Here is an 18,331-nt window from a genome sequence, read left to right on the forward strand (position 1 = left end):
TCGCTGCTCCCCTTCGGGCAGACGAGCACCATGATCTAACAAGTATTGAATCATGTAAATGTGCTCTGCTAGGATTGCCTAAGAGATGGCGGGTAGTCTTCTGTCGACTTCATTGGGATCTCCGCCATGCTGAAGAAGTAGCCGCACTGCATCCCAACAGCCTCTTTTTGCTGCAGCAACCAAGCTACCAGAAATTAAATCTTGAGGTACTGAACCTAGCATTGCAATGGTATGATCGAGTAGGATGTGCAGCATTGTGAAACGGCCATGAGAGGCTGCAAGGTGAATTGAATCCTCTAGCTCCTCTTTGGACATGCTGCCTCGCCACTCGAGTAGAAGCTGCATTATGTCCGTGGATCAGGCGGATATAGCGATTTGAAGGTGTATCTGCTTGTAGGGAAGCGATATCTCTTTTGCTCGCCCAATGATATACCTGGCCATTTCTGTCCAGCCAAATCGGCAGCATCTTGAACGAATACAGACTGACAGTTGACGCATACTGCACAGGCCAGCCATGCTAGGATCAAATGTCAATTTGACCTTCCCGCGCTCGTTCAGGAAATAATCCCAGATCTCGGGGTTCGGTGTTATTAACATAGTTCGAATCCGAATCTGTCCATTTCGTGTCATCCAGAAACTCTTCCATTGATCAGACTTGGCATCCATGTGAGACTCAAAGATGAAGCGGACCATATCTAATCTACCTTTTTGTGCAGCGGCCACTAATGCACAAATGTCAACCTGAGCAATGTCGTGTTGAAGGTAGGGCTCCATGATATCCGTTGATCCGTACCTAGCCGCCAAGTCGTAGGGCGCACCAAAAAGAAAGCTTGTAGACTCCGGGATCCCCCAAGCCTGTATATCAGAAACGTGGTTCATGTAGACAGCGGCAGCGTGAAGATGTGTCTCAAACTCTTGTTTGAGGATACATTCCCGAACACTGGCGTTGCGCAGTGAGCGGAAGAAGCCATCATGATTCATGGCCAGTTTACACAGAGACGATATGTAGCGCTTTGTCTCCGACTCTTCTGTCGTCAAGTGTTCGGCAACCTGACGAATGATTACGAGGATGCGGTTGCCATCTCTAGGCTCGGTGTTGACCCAGTATTCCAGATAGGATTGCACCATTGAATACTCTCCCTGATATGGCCAGGCTCCATCTAACATGCTGTTCATACAGAGTACATAGCGCACTTGCTCGCGGAAGAAACCTAGATGGATCAACTTATGTGTAATTCCAAACTTTCAATAACCTACGGTTCACGAGCATAAGCCTTAGGCCGCGTTTTCTTCCTCGCGCGAGTATAGCTTCATAGATGATTTGTTGGAAGAGCTCCAGAGGAAGGTCCATCAGGCGGAAGGTCATTGGAATGTGGTTTGACATGTTGAGAGTGTTTCGATGGAGAGAGCAGAGTGGAGAACAAGAAACAGACAGCCCTTCAAGAGCATGGGTACGGTGAGAGTGAGAGACTACAGAACGAACAAATAGTCACAGAAAGCACGACGGGTAAGCGAATGTGACACAACAATCATGACGTACCACAACAGTAACCTTGATGAGTCATGCCTACATGGCCAGGCAACAGCGGAATTTGGATAACCAAATCGAGGAGACTCCAGGAAAGAGCACTTTCGCGGGTGCACCATCTCCTCCCCCACCCGCCCCTCTTAACTCCGAACAATCTCCGTCAGCCCTACAAACAATCAGACCACTTTCCCACCCCAACGAACCCCAACCCAACCCGCACTTCCTCCCACCCAAAAAACCTCCCTCACACCCGTCGCAAACCCTCCTCCTTTCCCCCAATCACCTTTTGTACCCCTAAAAATGAACACCGTAAGCTTCTCCCCCCTCTCCAAATCAATACAACCTTGCTAACCACTTTACAGGTTAAATCAGTATAGTACGGCGCCCCAGCGAAAAAAAAAAACTACAAAGAATAAAGGTGTTAATGGTGAAGATAGCTACGGCTGGGCCACCCTAATCGTCGCAGGCGGCGGCGCCTACTTCTTCGCCAAACGCAGCATCAACGCCGACCGAGCCGCAAAAGCAGAAGCCGACCGTCAAAAACGCATTCGTATCTACCAACTCGAGCATGGCATGCAGGAATCCGCGCCGGTGACTACGCCGTTGAATCCGACGGCACGGGCGGGGTCGACGCAGGCGGCGCCAAATAGTGTGACAAGAGGTATTGGGGGTGGGATGGGACAGGCTGAGGGCAATCCGAGTATACAGGCGAGTCAGGATCCGGCGCCTACGAGACATGCGCCGGAGAGTGAGGGACAGAGGGTGGGCGAGAAGAGCAAGTATGAGGCTAATGAGGTATATCGGAGTCGGAAGGGGGATCGATTTTCGTAGATGGGGCTTGTGAGGGGTGTGTGTGAGGGAAGAAGATAACATGTACATTATACGAGGCTTCACGGTTTCACGATACTGGGATTGGGCGAAAAAGTCTGGTTAGATATGGGGACATTATTATCAAAGATTCCCCGCTCTCTATCTCTGTCTGTCTTTCTGCGCAAATTATACAGCGCTCGAACAAAACCCCCCAAGCTATGTGGTGAAGAAAAACCCAAACGCCAGCGCGATATATCGGGGTATAAAGCGATATGTTCCGTAGCTACAGCGTCATTCATCCGACGTCATGGCAGCACCCAAGCCCCTCACATGAACAAGCTGCTCTTGGGACTATCCCTACGCTTCTCATACAGCCACTTGTTGTTCAACCCAACACTAGCCTTACCCGTCGACGGAGTCGGAGTACCAGGAGTAAAGCTACTAGAGCTCTCACCAAACAAACTGCTGCTCATCGGACTCCCATAGCTCGACCGCTTTGCCGATCCACTCAGCGTGCGTTGAAACATTGGACTTGCGCTATTGGGCGAGTATGACGAGTTTGACGTCGATCTTCCGAGGCTTGCGCGAGGGCTGCCATTCAGCGGCGATTGCGAACCGTTGCTGAAGCTATTGCTGCGTGGTGTGGATCGCTGGTAACGCGGCGGTGTGACATAGTTTGGAGAAGCGTAGACAGAGCCTGGGGTAGGAGGCGCATTGACATCGGCTTTGAGGCCCATGGCCGCGCGCTGGGACGGTGTAAGAGCTATATCGGCCATGTCGTCGGGGTAGTATCGGCGGACGAGGGGGAGGAAGGCGATGACGATGTTTGCGACGAAGAGGAATCGGATGAGGAGGACACCCCAATGGCTGTATGGGACGGCCTTTACGAGCGCGTTTATGGGGGTGCTGGCGTCATGTCAGAGTGCTCATGTTGGCGTGTTGCGAGGGTTACTCACGCTGCGTACTCCAATAACTTGACCTTTTCTGTCATGGCGTTTCCCCATACTGAGAGGAAGAGGATTCCGGTATTGAGGATGATGGCGCGGATGTTGCGCTCGTCGAATGTGGTAGCATATTGACGACGCGCGATCTCTTCAAACTGTGGATGTTTCCATGACCCGTTTGGTGTGTATGGCTGTTCTGGCTGTGCGGAGGGCTTTCCTGGTGTCTGCGGCAGCGTAGGCTGCGTGTATCTGGCGACCGACATGTTGACTGTGGGTTGAAGCTTCCAAAGCTGGTTGCTTGTTTGTTTTGCTCAAGGAGAGGCGCAAGAGCTCAAACAGTCAGTTTCCAGACTACGACTTTCACTGCTGCTATAGGGTTAGTAATTAGTATTATGGCAGAGTTGCGAGGCCACAGCGCATCACGAAGAATGGGAGAATCGCGATGATAAAGAGAAGTGGTTCATTATTGTATCACGGCAACGATGTTTTGGCAAGGGCGATCGGCGGACATGCTAGTGCCGACAGGGGTTACTAGCCGCAGCCTTCACCCCGCCGTCATCCCGCCGGGCAGCTACCACAAACCTCGCACGCCTCGTTCTTGGCCTGACTTGCTTCATGTAACTCAATCATGGCCGGAATCATAGAACAGCTCGATGGAGCCATCTCCAACCTTTTGATGGGCTGGAATATCTACACTACCTTCATCGTCTTCGGCATCATCGGTTACCTCTTCTGGATTGTTTACGACAGTGCCGACCCCGATACGCATCCGCTGCTGCTTGCAAGGCAGGCGCAAGCTTCCTATGTGAGGCAGCCGGGAGAGTCGGCTATCTTCAGGTCACCCGAGACTCCCCATGGCTGTAGGGTTATTCATCAAGCATTTACAGCGTTCGCGACTGACATGTGCCAGACCCGCTCCGTACCGGACTCGCCGTACGCCCTCCTGGTGCTCCCATGTACTCGGCCGGCAAGGATGGAGACCTTCGCGATATCTGGAAGCGAGTGATGGGCGAGATTCCTCTTGAAAAAGGCGCCAAATCCAGCGGCATGGCAAACATCATGACCGTTTTTGGCAAAGAAGGCGTCACGGAGCACAAGGTGGAGGACATCACAAGGGAAATTGCCATCATTGGAAAGCATCTGCAGGATCGAAGCGCGAAGAAAGTGGCCGTATACCTACCAAACAGTCTTGAGTTTCTGGCGGTACTTTTTGCTGGTGCCTTCTACGACTTCACGCCCATTTTGATCCCATACAACCAGCCACAACAAACCCTCGTCGAGCTTCTGGTTCAGACGGGAGCTGATACTTTAGTCGCCGAGGCTGGCTCGTTTTCTCTTGCAGACATCAGCCAGGGCTCATCCGGTCTTCGTTCCGTCATCTGGACTGTAGAAAAGACGAGTAGGCACATGGATTGGAGCGAGGTACCAGAGGGTATTGGCGGCAAGATTGATGTCGCTGTCTGGCACGAGCTTGTACAGGAACAGAAGAGCGCTGCTGCATCACTACCCGCTACTTCAGGAAAACCTCCCGGTGTTGTTTTCCTCTGGCAGGAGGCTGTGGGAAAGCCTGCTGAAGTTGTTGAATTCACCCAACAGGTACGCACAGGAGGAGCTTGTTACATGTCCCATACTAATTGCTGTAGAACCTGACTGCTGCTATCGGCGCGCTTATCACCTCTCTGCCTGCAGCACACCGTCTCAATGCTGAGGATACCTTCCTTCCCGCCGACGCCTTTACACACTCTTACAGTCTATGCTGGACTCTGGCTGCCTTGTTTTCCCATGCTACCGTCATCATCCAATCTGTTGCTGGACCAGGTGTTGACCTCACCCTTGCCACTCGTTCGATTGCCCCAACTGTTACCGTCGTCTCGGCTGAAACAGCTGCGAAGCTCCACAGTACCACCAAGTCATCGGTAACTAGTGGCCCACACAAACTTGCACACTACTTGGAGACTCGTATGTTAGCTGCCGGTCGTCTACCCACCGAAAACGTTTTTACAAAGCTCAACGCGCCCATGCGAGCCGTCATTGGCACGACGCCTGGTAAACTGCGATTACTGCTTGTCTCGGAGCGTCAAGGCTTGAACACACCACCGCTCAGCACCGAAGACCTTTCTGATCTCCGCATATACACCAAAGCGCGTGTCGTATATGCCTTGACCACCGCAAAGGTCGCTGGAGCCGTTGCGCAAACAAACGTTTACGATTACCGAAGAGGCGACATGCCGTCGAACAAACACAGCCACTTCGGCGTACCGCTAAGTTGCGTGGAAATCAAGCTAAAGGATACACCACAACACAAGACCACGGAAGATCAGTCGGTTGGTGAGTTGGTCGTCACTGGCTCTTCGGTAGCTGGTGGTCTGGTGGAAATGGGTGTGAATGCGACCATGCGGGATGACCATACCTTGGCATATGTGTAAAATTGCTGGGCTATTATAGCTAGGTTATTGAGATAAGAAAAATCTATTACGAGTTACAACGAATAAGGGCATTGCCGATTTACGGACCTTTTGGTTAGTGCGTGAACTATGGCAGGTTGACGGGTTGACATGTCTACCACCATCATCACCGTCACAGAGAAGACCATCTAGATCATCGTGCAGTAGAGTAGTAAAGTAGTACAATTGCGCGAAGCTCCGTTAGTCGGTAAATCTATCTTTTCTTTTTCCTGCTTTCTCAGCTCGCGTGTACCGTATCGGCGGAGAACACACGCTACCACTACTTATCGCTGCCACCTGCAGACGTGGGGAACGTTGTCTTGTCTGGGGAAATCACTACCGTAAACCGCTACCCTCGCGGCCCTTTTCTTCCCACCCCTGCCACTTCGTTACCTACTGTGCCTAACCGAACCCCCGTCTCGCTTGCACTTGCATCACACTCCAGACGAGGTCCAGCCCAGCCCAGCTACCAGGGCAGGCTTATCTTGCACCTAGCACCAGTCGAATAAACGATAGCTCCAAGGGACCGAGGGGGGCTGGGCTAGGCTGTGCCGCTAGCTGTGAGGGGGAACAGCTTATTCTCAAGAGAAGTTTTATCGAGACCAAGCCGAGTTTTGTGGCGTTGTAGTTAGCGTGCGTGCGGTACTTGTCTTATCATCAATCACTTCCTGGGCATTATTCACATGCATGGGGGAGATGATCAACGTATGTATGTAAGTACATAAGTAACGAGGATACGCATATCTAAGCACTCGACGGAGATTGATCTGTGCTACGGATACTTACATACGGCTTGTCCCTTGTCCCTGGATAAATAAAGAGGGCAGCGTGTCCGCCGCCGCTGTTTTTATTTTATCGACTGGGTGGTTTGGTTTGGTTTGGTTTGGTTTGCGCGCCAGGGCGAACCGGATTTTGTTGACATTTTAACGCATTTCACACCGCACGCGCGTGCTTTGACGGCAGCGAGGCAGCGAGGCAGACGGACAACAAAGATGCCGATAATCGAGAAACCGCATTGGACGCTCAAGGTTGAGCAGACAAAATCTGCGTTCGCGGAGGGGAATGCACGGTGGTGAGTTTGGGTGTTGAGGACGTGGATGAACGCGCGCGCGGTTCTGGCAACTTTGAATGGATTTTGCTGATGTTTTGGCAGGACAAACAGAGATCTTGATCCTGTTCCTAGACATGCGAGGAAATGGGGGGTTACGAGTTTTATCTCGTATTGGGTTTCTGATGCTTTCAAGTGAGTGGAGAATGTTGATACGTTTGTGCTGGAGAAGAAGAAGAAGAAGTTGAAGAGATGGGATGAGTTGTTTCTAACAATAATACAGTGCAGCAACATGGCAGTTTGCATCCTCCATCATCGCAATCGGTACACGACCCCATACTCCAAAAAAAAACCCCCCTGAAATTCCTCAAGATCTAATAATTCTCAGGTCTAACATGGCGCGAATCCCTCGGCATAGTCGGCCTCGCCTTCTTCATCATCTCCTTCGTCATCGCGCTGAATGGCGCAATCGGCGTCCTGCACCACGTCCCCTTCCCGGTCATCGCCCGCGCGTCCTGGGGGTTTTGGGGCTCCTACATCGCCATCATATCCCGCGCCATCCTCGCAATCTTCTGGTTCGCAATCCAAAATATGAACGGCGCGAATGCCGTGCGCGTCATGCTGGGCGCCATCTGGCCGTCTTTTCTCACGCTCAAGAATGGGATTCCGGCGTCGCAGGGCATCGATACCGCGACGATGATTTCGTTTTTCCTGTTTTGGCTTGGGAGTGTGCCGTTTCTTGTTATGCATCCGAATGAGTTGAGGTGGCTGTTTATGGCGAAGAGTGTGGTGGTGCCGGTTGCGTGGGTGGCGATTCTCATCTGGGCGTTTGTGGGGACGGATGGTGGAGGGGATATGTGGAATCAAAAGGCGAAGCTCGAGGGGAGTGCGTATAGTTGGGCTTTTTTGTCGAGTTTGACGAGTGTGATTGGGAATTATGCTACGTTATCTGTTAATCAGGTGAGTTTCCCCTTTCCCCAACTCCTTTTGAGATGAGATATCAAGATATCAGAAACTAACACCACCCAGTCCGACTTCTCCCGCTACTCCCGTGTAAGCGTAAAATGGCAACTCATCTACGTCCCCTTCCTCCCCATCGTCTTCACATTCATCTCCTTCATCGGCGTCGCCGCCACTTCTGCCGGCGCCGTCAAATACGGCACGCTGGACTGGGACCCCATGGCGCTCATCGCCCACTGGCCCTCGCGCGCCGCCCGCTTCTTCGCCGCCTTCTCTTTCGCCCTCGCCGCCCTCGGCGTAAACATCTCCGCAAACTCGCTCTCCGCCGCCAACGACCTCACCGCCCTATTCCCACAGTACATCAACATCCGGCGGGGCCAGCTCCTCTGCGCCGTCCTCTGCTGGGCGCTTGTACCGTGGAAGATTTTAGCGTCAGCAGGCACGTTTCTAAACTTTATGAGCGCTTATGCGATTTTCCTAGGCCCCATTGCCGCCATCATGGTGGTAGATTTCTGGGTCGTGCATCGTGGGAAATACGACACGTTGGCTTTGTACCAATACCACGGTATCTACCGGTACACCAAGGGTTGGAACTGGCGTGCCATCGCCGCGTTTCTCGTCGGTGTCGCGCCAAACATGCCTGGCTTCATCAACTCCATCAACACGAATATTCACGTCGGGGTGGGCGATAGGCCGTACAAGTTTGGGTGGTTGCTGGGGTTTTTTGCGACAGCGGGTGTTTATGCGTTGTTGGAAATGGTGGTGGCGCCGCCGAGGGAGACGTTTATTGAGAAGGCGGTGCTGCCGGATGAGGTTTATGATGCTAATGGTGGAGGGTTTGTGGATGAGGGGGTTAGTTTGGGGAGTGGGGAGGAGGTTGCGGGGGAGAAGGTGGGGTGGAAAGAGAGGATGAGTAAGATTTTGTAAGTGGAGGGATTATGTGGGGGTTGGAGTAAGAGATGGGGGTTTTATTTGGTGAGGACAGCATGTGGTGGGAGGATATTGAATTATATCATGTTTATCTGAGATGTGAGTTATCTGGACACGTTATACCCTGGAGGTTGATCATGAAATGAAGACGTCGTATTCATGTACGAACGCAGCTTATCTATTGATCCTGTTCACGCTGAGCCCGTAGTGGGAGACTCTGGATTCAGAATCAGACTCAAGTTTTCATGAACGGTTGCTGAGTAGTGATGGCTACATGGTTCATGGACGTAGGCGACAGACAGGGTATGTTTGATGCTGGGATGTCAAGACGTTCGAATTTGATTGTAATGTCATGGCTGTTGAATAGCTATGCCAAATACATGGTACCCAGAAGGAGGTGATTGGCTTGATGAACCGGGGTCGTGATAGTATCTGAGACACTAATTCACTCGCATGTTCGCATTGGGATGCGGCCCCAGCCCTCCAATCACGTGCGATAGCGCATTGGGGCCTGCCCCGCTCGCTTCCATACTTGTCGCGAGCAAACACTCCAATTCAACTTTACCCTCAATTCTTTCACACTGCGCGCCTATACCCATTCCCATTTCCATTCAATAATCAACCAATCTGAGCAACCATGTCAACCGGCCTAGACAACTGGGCGCCGCCCACGAGCCAACTTACTCCGGCGACTGCAGAAGGTACGCTGCTTCAGGACTCACAAAACCCAGCTAGCTCATTCCCTTCAGTATACGAGCACGTGCGCCTGCGCCTGCGAAACCTTCGCAATTTGCGGAAGTTTGAGAAAGAGGCGGATGAATCACGGCAGGCGCTATCCATGACACCTGGGGAACTTCGAAAGCTTGAGCGCCACCACTTTCCTCTCAATACCTTAATACATCCCTTGCGCCTTGGTGACATGGACGATGAGCAGGTGCGCCAAGCATCCGGGGCAGCACAGGCATGGCTCTTTACCGTGCTCGATTATCATGGCCGAACAATGGGCAGGGAGCACGAAATCCGGTTATTCAGACTCGCCGTGGAGAAGGAGCGTCGAAGAGACGACTTGACAGATCAGGAACAGCTCTACATGGCGCTATCAAACCCTGGACTCAGTTCGTCAGAAGACCGGTTACGAGCTGGATTCATGGTCGTGTTACATGAGAATCTACCTGAGAGACTACAAGATGTCAGCGAAGTTGCAGGAAGACGAACTCGGCGCATTATTGAAGAATCCAACATGGATGATGAGATGATGAATATCGTCGAATTCATCGTGGAGAGGACGCAGTTCATCAAAGTGGACCACTTCGCATGCGCCATACCCCTCTCACTACTCACCGATATCGCAGGCAATACTTCGGTTGTAGACGACAATGCCGGTTGTTGCCCTGTATGTCAGAACTCATACACGGACCTGTCGGAATTCACAGTCAAGGACCTGTTGGCGGACTACCCGGTTCGGATCAAATACTGCGGCCATGTAGTCGGCAAAGCCTGTCTAGAGCAGTGGATGGTGACGCCAAAGATCGACGAAGCCAAATATCCGTATAGGACATGCCCATTATGTCGTGTCAAGATCGAGGGCGTGGAGTCTCCAACACCAGCGGCACTACTGTCATTGCGAAACCACTTGCTAGCCGACGGACGAGCAACAATCACTCTCCGCACGATGCTTTACGAATTCGGCGTAGATGTGGAGGAGTCTGTCGAGACGATATGCGCCTGTATGAGCGAGGAGATTGCTTGTTTGGAGCTGTTGGCTGAGGTTGAACGCCGTGGTGGAGACTACAAGGAACAAGAGCGCGTACTGAAGTACAGGTTGGAGCAATTGAAGAAGGAGAAGAGGGTGTGGGGATTCAGAGGAGATGGAATATGGAAGAAGTTTAGGGATGACTGGATGAACAGCACCGACTCATAGTGCATTGTGGTAGTGCATATGGGTTATACCAAGGGCGGTTACTGGACTGAGCGATATCATTCGACACCCAAGAAGTCTGTCCACTTTGAAGTCTTCGAAGGGAAGTCCCGAGAAGTGAGAACCCGCAGTCCTCCGAAGTAGAGCATGGCAGGCGGACCCGTGACGACGCTTAGGATGTGGTCCGGACGATTCGCGGCAATTTCCTCTGCTCGTATTCTCACCTTGAGGCAGTGCACGCATGTGAGGCATTTTCGTTGAAATCGCTCAACGACACATGTATAGAAGTCAAGTCTTTACAAGACAGTCCGCTCCATAGCCAAGTTTCCATAGATCGGCAATGAACTTGAAAAGAACGCATCACACGGTCAAGCATCCACATGATAGGTCATGGACGCACATCACCGCCGATCTTTGTAACAGTCACAACGCGTAACATGCTGGCAGGTAACCTACGCACAACACATTGACAACCGCAATAGTGGTACGGAAGAGATATCCATTCACACCTCCTTTCCGAAAGATGGGCCGGCACGTATATGGTTCAGGGTGGTTAGCCGGCGCACGCAGCACGCCATGAAGACCGGAAAGTATCACGTGCCCCACGCTCCAAACGCTCGACTACTCCACAAACCCCACGTTCTGGAACCCCCAACAACAGCGGCCAGCGGATCAAAACGATCTAGGCTATGAGGCTGAGTGCATAAACCAATAAACCTGGGCGGGCAACCCCTTGATTGGGTTCAAATGTAGTAAGTCTGATGGACAGATGACGTCGTATACTGTGATGGTCGCGTGTGCCCGCCGGGCTTTTCGCCACAAACGCTGGTGCTGGGCACGGCCTTGGCCTATGACGATGGGGAAGACTATAGTAGAAGGGACAAGCAAACGGGTGGTTCCTTTGTTTCATTAAACATCCCACGAAAAAGAAAATATCCCGAACAATTCCAATTCCAAAAGTTTCAATCAATCCAGCAATGAGCGTGAATATCGTCGATGTCGGTGTTAGCACGGTGCGTCTTGTGTTCCTTGCGGACTATCCCTTCCCACCCCCCGGGCTTTTATACTCGGACACCGATATTCCCGAGTCGGCTGCACTGGCTAACGTTTCCCCACAGATCTTGGGTGCGCGACAAGATCAGGAAGACCGCTACATTACGCTGCCTCCTGGTTCGCTGAAGTCGCGAAAGGAAATCGCCATTTATGCCGTCTACGATGGCCAGTAAGCCTGCCACACATGACGATATAATGTGTGGCTTGACAGCTAACATTTGGTAACAATAGTGGCGGTACAGAAGTGGTCAACTACGTCTCGCAGCACCTCCACGAGCACCTGGAACAACATCTCACCAACCCCACAAAAGCCACCAGCCCAGTCGAATACAAAATCGCCATACAAAGCGCCCTGAGAAGTATAGACAAAGACCTCGACCGCGACAATCTCGACGGCGGATCAACAGTAACCCTAGCCCTCATTGACACCAAGCAAAACCTCCTCGTCCACGCCAACCTAGGAGACAGCCATGCCTTCTTCGCAGACCACGAGCCTGCATCCCCGCAATCCCTCTCCCCCAGCTCCCCCACCCACGGCGGCGGCGACACCAACAGCTGCAGCGGCCTAAACTGGCACGTCGACTGCCTAAGCGTCGAGCACGCGCCCGACAGCCCGCTCGAAAAACAAAGAATCGAAAAAGCCGGCGGCGAAATAAACTACCGCTCCGGCATCGCTCGCATCGGCGGCGTCAGCATGTCGCGCGCCCTAGGCGATTTGGACTACAAGAAACCACGTGTGAACCGTCTCGCCGGCCACGACTTGTCCGATCTCATCGGCGTGGAAACGGGTCTTGCGCCGGGGAAAAAAGCAACGCACGATTTGGTGTCGAATAAAGCGGATTTCGCAGTTCGCATGCTACATGGTCAGTCTTTACTCCTCTTGGCATCCGATGGGGTTGGTGATGCGAGCCAAGCGGAGGAAGTTACGCGGTTGGCTGTGGACCGCTGGGAGCAGGGTAAAGACGCAAAGGAGATTGCAGAGGAACTTACGAGTAGGGAGGGGAAGATGAAGGGTGCGGATAATTGTACGGTTGTGGTTGTTGTGTTGGATACGGAGAGTAAACGAAGGAGGAGTGTGGATAGTGGAAGGCGCAGTTTTGATGTTTCGGGTCTGGATGGGTCGAGACGGAGGAGGAGGTCGAGTATTACTAGTTTGAAAGAGTGGATTATGGATCGTTAGGTAGGGTAGGGGGAGGTGTGTGTGTTTTATTTAGCATGGGCGTTGGTGTTGGAGGCGTGTAGGGTAAAACCGCGTCGTGCCATTAAATAAATTTTAAAAATTTTAGTTTATAAGATATTGTGTCGTATGTCGTTAAGTGGTGTTGGTGGTTCTAGTGTCTGGGGATGTTCTCTAGAGTGGGCGTTGATAACTCACCCTTCCACATGTTCGTTATCCAGCCTTTTCATAATGAACAACATCCCATTTTACCCTTTCATCTCATACTTCCCACGCAATGTCTGTCTCACGATCTTTGTATTCGCATTGTACAGCATCTGAGCGATGAATGATTTATGCTACACTACGACGAAGCTATAATGCATGACTTGTATATCAATGTCCGCCTATTTCACCGACAATCTCGATAGACGCTAATATCTCCGTAACTGCAATATACTAACATTCAGCTCAAGGAGGGACAACGCCTGGAGAGTATGCTAGATGGGGATCCTATTCCATATTCATAGCTATCTCTTATTGAATTTTCCCTAATCGTGTCATATATATGTGATGGACAGTGACGCGGAGCTAGCCCGACGCGGCCTTGGCGCGCGGGATGAGCCGCAATTACTCTGGCATCAGCGAGTCGCGACCAGAAGACAGCACCAATACCCCTCGATCGCCCTCTCTTCGCGCATGATGATACCGTAGCTAATTCTTCCCATCGTCTTCCCCCATAGCACTCACATAACCCTCACAATCCCTCACAATGGCGTCGGCCATCTTCTTTCTCGACCTAAAGGGCAAGGTACGGCTTGAAGTCGTCATATGTGACATGTAGACTAATCGGTAGCTGTAGACCCTTTTGGCGCGCAACTACAGAGGAGACATTCCCATGTCGGCTGTGGAGAAGTTCCCCATTCTACTGAGCGAGGCTGAAGACGAGAGCTCCGCTGTACCTCCCTGCTTCTCTAGCGAAGGCATCAACTACCTCTACATCCGCCACAACAACCTCTACCTCCTTGCTCTCACCAAACGAAACACCAATGCCGCCGAGATATTGCTCTTTCTGCACAAGATTGTGGAGGTCTTTACCGAATACTTCAAGGAGCTCGAGGAGGAGAGTATACGGGACAACTTTGTCGTCATCTACGAGCTGCTGGATGAGATGATGGACTTTGGCTACCCACAAACCACCGAGACCAAGATCTTGCAAGAGTTTGACTACCCGAGTCTTTTTTTGTATTATGTTATGCTTACAGGTGTTTGCGCAGATACATCACACAAGAGTCGCATAAGCTCGAAATCGCACGGCCGCCCATCGCAGTCACAAACGCCGTTAGCTGGCGCAGCGAGGGAATCCGATACCGCAAGAATGAAGTTTTCCTCGACGTCATCGAATCGCTCAACCTCCTAGTCTCCGCAACCGGCAGCGTGCTGCGGTCTGAAATTCTGGGCGCCGTCAAGATGAAGTGTTATCTATCAGGTATGCCGGAGCTACGGCTGGGCTTGAATGACAAGGCCATGTTTGAGACTACAGGAAGAGCCACTCGAGGCAAGGCTGTTGAGATGGAGGACGTCAAGTTCCACCAGTGCGTGAGGTTATCGAGGTTCGAAAACGACCGCACAATCAGCTTCATCCCGCCAGACGGCGAGTTTGAGCTCATGAGCTACCGACTCAACACACAAGTGAAGCCACTGATTTGGGTCGAGTGCATAGTAGAGAGCCATTCGGGTAGCAGGATAGAGTACATGTTGAAGGTAGGCAGGACAATTCCGATCGAGGTATGAAGCTGACAGTTACAGGCGCGAGCACAGTTCAAGCGACGAAGCACAGCTAACAACGTGCAAATCTCCATACCCGTCCCTGAAGACGCCGACACACCACGCTTCCGCACCAATATCGGTACCGTCCACTACGCGCCTGAGACATCGTCGATCGTATGGAAGATCAAGCAATTCGGCGGTGGCAAGGAGTTTCTCATGCGCGCCGAACTCGGTCTACCGTCAGTACGCGGTGATGATGAAAAGGGTGGTGGTATGATGGGAGGCTTCGGTGGCAGCATGGGAGGTGTCGGTGCAGGCAAAGCGAAGCGACCGATCAACGTCAAGTTTGAGATTCCCTACTTTACCACGTCGGGTATCCAAGTGCGGTATCTGAAGATTATCGAGCCAAAGGTATGTCGGATGTCTAAGTACATGAGATAATGATGATGACTAATGATTGTGTACAGCTGCAATACCCCTCGCTGCCGTGGGTGCGATATATCACTCAGTCTGGCGATATTGCTGTGCGATTACCAGATGTAAACTAGAAGAATGGAGGGAGGGAAACTGCTCGTTGGCAGGGGGCGATGAATATACCTGTTTCAGACATGAAATATGCATGCATGCACCAGAAGCGTCAAACATGCTGTACTTCTTTTCTCGTATGCATTCGATTGAAGAAATCATGTATACCAGACTTCAACTTCACCATCAGTCCATGCCGTCGTCCTTCAACAATCTACACACGACGACGTCCCCTTCCTGCCGCCCCCGTAGCTGTAGCTACAAAGGAGAGCCGCGTAGACCTCGGTTAGTTACGTGTTCTGATTCTATTCCTCTCAACATTTCCAGCCTACGGCAGCTCAGGTGGTGCCGGACACCGAGCCTAGATGCTGCGTGGAAGGAGAGTATGTAGACGCGTGGATGGGCTTTGGCTTTCTCACTCAGGCGTTGCGTCTGTCTGACACTGCTTACCCGTGATTGAGAGACATATGTAGCTGAATGAGTGGTTTGATTGTGGAATGCATGGGATTGGGAGATTACTCAGCTGGCTGTGTAGGCGGGCGCAAGTGCAAGGCATCCTGTGATGTTGTCAGCAAAGCGCCTCATCCCACCGAACCGACTTCTTCACCAGGGAGGTTAGTTAACGTAGATCGGCAGTCGGGCTTTCCGTATGTATGCGTACGCAGGCAAACTATGTACAGTACGTACGCCGACGCCTTGTAAGTTGCATCCCGCAGTCTAGAACAAAGCTTATCGTACGTTCGTTTCTTCTGCGGCGCGCGCGGGGAAATAATTCATCGAACTCCGGCATGTGAGCGCAACACCGCAATAGCACAGCACAGCACAGCAACAGCAACAGCAATACCACAGCAGACGATTAACCGGCATACGCACGGTACGAACGCGCACATGCACACGCGCGTGTACCGTAAACAGAGTAGCCGGTAGTACAATATACATACGCAACACGCCATCCACGGTTTTTCTCGTCCCTTTCCTTTCCTCCCGTTCGTATTCGCGGCTTTTTGCTCCTGCTTCCCCCACTTGCCATTCTCCGAAGCCACTGCTAACTTACCACTCCTGTCTGGTCTACAAGCCGCTAGATTTAGGCAGACAAAGAGGCGATCAGGCCAGCCAGGCGCATCACCAGGCGTGACATCAGGTTTCTGTCATATGCTGCAGGACTGAAGACGACTGACGAGGTCTACGTAAGTATGTAGGGTATGTGCGTGCTTCTTGTACAACAGCATGATGCAATCAAGCTCCATGATATGCATATGCTGAAACAAGCTTTCCTGCGTTTGCATTTACCGTATGCCTGCCAGTAAAGGCTGAACAATTATTCGCCCGCCCCCGCCCCTGCTCTTTTTCATTCATTTCATTGCATTGCTTGTTCTTATTCTTACCATTACTATTACCCTGCATCATATCATGTAAGCAAGTATCCATGCACGTACGATACATGATCCTACAACACGCCCAGCGCCCACGCCTACCGATGATAAGGTACCGAAACCGCGCAATCAGTCTTACGCCTTTCCGCCTAGTCTCATCCAAGCCCATACCAGGCTTTTACCGAGACAATCATGTACGCTAGGCTGGCTAGACGGGGACGCGTAAGCACCCTTGTCAGCGCGTGTGCTTCCAGGTTCTGTTCTTGGTTGGGTTGGGTTTGGTGTATGTACGGTAGCTGAGTGAGGTTGACCAGACCGGCATGGAAAGGGTAGGTAGGCGGGGTGCCGTGAACTTACGTGTGCGTGCGTGTTTACACATGCGAGGCGTAGGTGGGAGGCGTTTGTTGTGGGCTAATGGGGTGGGTTGGGGCCGCGTGTTTGGTGTGCTTGTGGGTGTGTATATGTAGGCTTAGGCGGTTTGGTTTGGGGAGTGGGATACCTCTATTGCATATTTTTTGTGTGGTCAGAAAAGACTGTGTTGTTGCCTGATTCTTGAGGACGACGTTGACACGGATAAGATTAAGAAAGTGAAGGGCAGACGAGACTACGGCTTTTATTTGGGAGAGAGTCTGAGTGGATAGTTGTACTGCGTTGGGTGTACCTACCTACCCACCACAAATCTGCCCACAAACCCACCACCACCACCATCATCCTCTCAAACAAAACACACACACAGACAACCTTCCCATCCAGACCTACACTACCACCACCAACCATGCTCCTCCCCCTCCTCATCATCCTCACCCCCCTCACCCTCCTCGCACAAAACGCACCACCATCACCGCGTACCTGGGACTCTACACTCTTACCCCCCACACCCACCGGACCCTTCCCAACTGGACCCCCAACATGGCTACCCTCTGACATTGTCCCTTCTGACATTGTCCCTTCTGACATTGTCCCTTCTGACATTGTCCCCTCTGACATTGTCCCCACAGACGCAGGCCGCTGGTCTTCACTCTACGAGTCTCTTCGTTCTGCCGGCAAGATACCGTCGACATTGACGGCAGCGCCGTGGCCAACGGGTTCTTACGGGCCAGGTCAGGGACCTTATCCTGGAGGACCAGGTAGAGGTGGGAAACCTGGTGCTGGTGGTGGGCCGGGTGGTTGGGGTGGTAAGTTCACGTCTTTCATGTCCACCCATGATATCACCTCTCTCCCTACAATCTACAACCTACAACCTCCAAACCCAAAATGACACTAACAACCACCCACAGACCCAGCACATCCACCCTTCGGCCCCTCAAACTTCGGCCCTTACTCCCAATGGTCCACCCGCTCAGACTGGCGCCAAGGCCCCTGGACCTCCTGGTGGGACGGCACCGCGTGTCCGGCTTCAGACTGGCCGGGCTGGACGGCGGGGCCTTGGGCTACGTCGCCGCCGTGGACGAGCTGGGCGGGGTGTACGGCGAGTACCACGGCTACGTCGGTTAGTACGGTGACGGTGAATGGGACGGAGGCGGTTGCCACGGGGTATGGGTTGCAGGTTTTGGCGGCGAGTACGACGGGTGGTGGTGTGCAGGGGACGGGGAGGGGCGGGAGGGTTGAGGTTAGGTTGGGGGCTGTGGTTGTGGTTGCGGCGGCGGTTGCGGGCGTGGTGGGTGGGCTGTGAGGGGTTGGCTGATAGGTTGAAGTGTTGAGGTTGGTTGGACTTGGGGGGGACTGATGTTGGGACGGGGGCAGGATGTGCTGGCGTTGATGTGGTTGTACGATGTTACGCTCCTTTCCACTATACCCTCGTTCATTGTTGTTTTTAGATCTACTGGGAATCTCTTACACATCATTCAAGTATGTGAGCCAGACCGATCAAAC

General features: G+C 52.3%; 10 protein-coding genes across 10 annotated transcripts; 8 read left to right on the top strand and 2 right to left on the bottom strand.

The window, feature by feature from the left end:
* Positions 1-357: 357 nt before the first annotated feature.
* Positions 358-1,384, bottom strand: PtrM4_133630 (uncharacterized protein; the record flags this gene model as incomplete). Its single annotated transcript, XM_001941352.2, has 2 exons — positions 358-1,211; positions 1,258-1,384. The coding sequence occupies 2 exons, from the start codon at positions 1,382-1,384 to the stop codon at positions 358-360; spliced, it is 981 nt and encodes a 326-aa protein (XP_001941387.2).
* A 444-nt stretch (positions 1,385-1,828) lies between these two features.
* PtrM4_133640 (TT-ORF1 domain containing protein) lies at positions 1,829-2,359 on the top strand (the record flags this gene model as incomplete). Its single annotated transcript, XM_066109141.1, has 3 exons — positions 1,829-1,837; positions 1,891-1,904; positions 1,966-2,359. The coding sequence occupies 3 exons, from the start codon at positions 1,829-1,831 to the stop codon at positions 2,357-2,359; spliced, it is 417 nt and encodes a 138-aa protein (XP_065961133.1).
* A 305-nt stretch (positions 2,360-2,664) lies between these two features.
* On the bottom strand, positions 2,665-3,545 carry PtrM4_133650 (NPCC multi-domain protein; the record flags this gene model as incomplete). Its single annotated transcript, XM_001941354.2, has 2 exons — positions 2,665-3,244; positions 3,295-3,545. The coding sequence occupies 2 exons, from the start codon at positions 3,543-3,545 to the stop codon at positions 2,665-2,667; spliced, it is 831 nt and encodes a 276-aa protein (XP_001941389.1).
* A 365-nt stretch (positions 3,546-3,910) lies between these two features.
* Positions 3,911-5,708, top strand: PtrM4_133660 (CaiC, Acyl-CoA synthetase (AMP-forming)-AMP-acid ligase II; the record flags this gene model as incomplete). The annotated part of the gene is made up of 3 exons (XM_001941355.2): positions 3,911-4,142; positions 4,193-4,878; positions 4,926-5,708. 3 exons carry the CDS (start codon positions 3,911-3,913, stop codon positions 5,706-5,708), a joined length of 1,701 nt encoding a protein of 566 aa, XP_001941390.1.
* A 1,657-nt stretch (positions 5,709-7,365) lies between these two features.
* Positions 7,366-8,661, top strand: PtrM4_133670 (uncharacterized protein; the record flags this gene model as incomplete). The annotated part of the gene is made up of 2 exons (XM_001941356.2): positions 7,366-7,734; positions 7,804-8,661. 2 exons carry the CDS (start codon positions 7,366-7,368, stop codon positions 8,659-8,661), a joined length of 1,227 nt encoding a protein of 408 aa, XP_001941391.2.
* A 640-nt stretch (positions 8,662-9,301) lies between these two features.
* On the top strand, positions 9,302-10,585 carry PtrM4_133680 (zf-RING-2 multi-domain protein; the record flags this gene model as incomplete). Its single annotated transcript, XM_001941357.1, has 1 exon — positions 9,302-10,585. The coding sequence occupies one exon, from the start codon at positions 9,302-9,304 to the stop codon at positions 10,583-10,585; it is 1,284 nt and encodes a 427-aa protein (XP_001941392.1).
* A 974-nt stretch (positions 10,586-11,559) lies between these two features.
* On the top strand, positions 11,560-11,808 carry PtrM4_133690 (uncharacterized protein; the record flags this gene model as incomplete). The annotated part of the gene is made up of 2 exons (XM_001941358.2): positions 11,560-11,595; positions 11,701-11,808. The coding sequence occupies 2 exons, from the start codon at positions 11,560-11,562 to the stop codon at positions 11,806-11,808; spliced, it is 144 nt and encodes a 47-aa protein (XP_001941393.2).
* Positions 11,809-12,329: 521 nt separating this feature from the next.
* Positions 12,330-12,815, top strand: PtrM4_133700 (uncharacterized protein; the record flags this gene model as incomplete). The annotated part of the gene is made up of 1 exon (XM_066109142.1): positions 12,330-12,815. One exon carries the CDS (start codon positions 12,330-12,332, stop codon positions 12,813-12,815), a length of 486 nt encoding a protein of 161 aa, XP_065961134.1.
* A 748-nt stretch (positions 12,816-13,563) lies between these two features.
* PtrM4_133710 (APS2, Clathrin adaptor complex, small subunit) lies at positions 13,564-15,109 on the top strand (the record flags this gene model as incomplete). The annotated part of the gene is made up of 5 exons (XM_001941359.1): positions 13,564-13,602; positions 13,654-14,012; positions 14,069-14,555; positions 14,601-14,972; positions 15,029-15,109. 5 exons carry the CDS (start codon positions 13,564-13,566, stop codon positions 15,107-15,109), a joined length of 1,338 nt encoding a protein of 445 aa, XP_001941394.1.
* A 2,125-nt stretch (positions 15,110-17,234) lies between these two features.
* Positions 17,235-18,131, top strand: PtrM4_133720 (uncharacterized protein; the record flags this gene model as incomplete). The annotated part of the gene is made up of 2 exons (XM_001941360.1): positions 17,235-17,634; positions 17,737-18,131. 2 exons carry the CDS (start codon positions 17,235-17,237, stop codon positions 18,129-18,131), a joined length of 795 nt encoding a protein of 264 aa, XP_001941395.1.
* Positions 18,132-18,331: the final 200 nt, after the last annotated feature.

This window comes from Pyrenophora tritici-repentis, chromosome 7, assembly GCF_003171515.1.
Source record: "Pyrenophora tritici-repentis strain M4 chromosome 7, whole genome shotgun sequence".
Taxonomy (NCBI): domain Eukaryota; kingdom Fungi; phylum Ascomycota; class Dothideomycetes; order Pleosporales; family Pleosporaceae; genus Pyrenophora; species Pyrenophora tritici-repentis.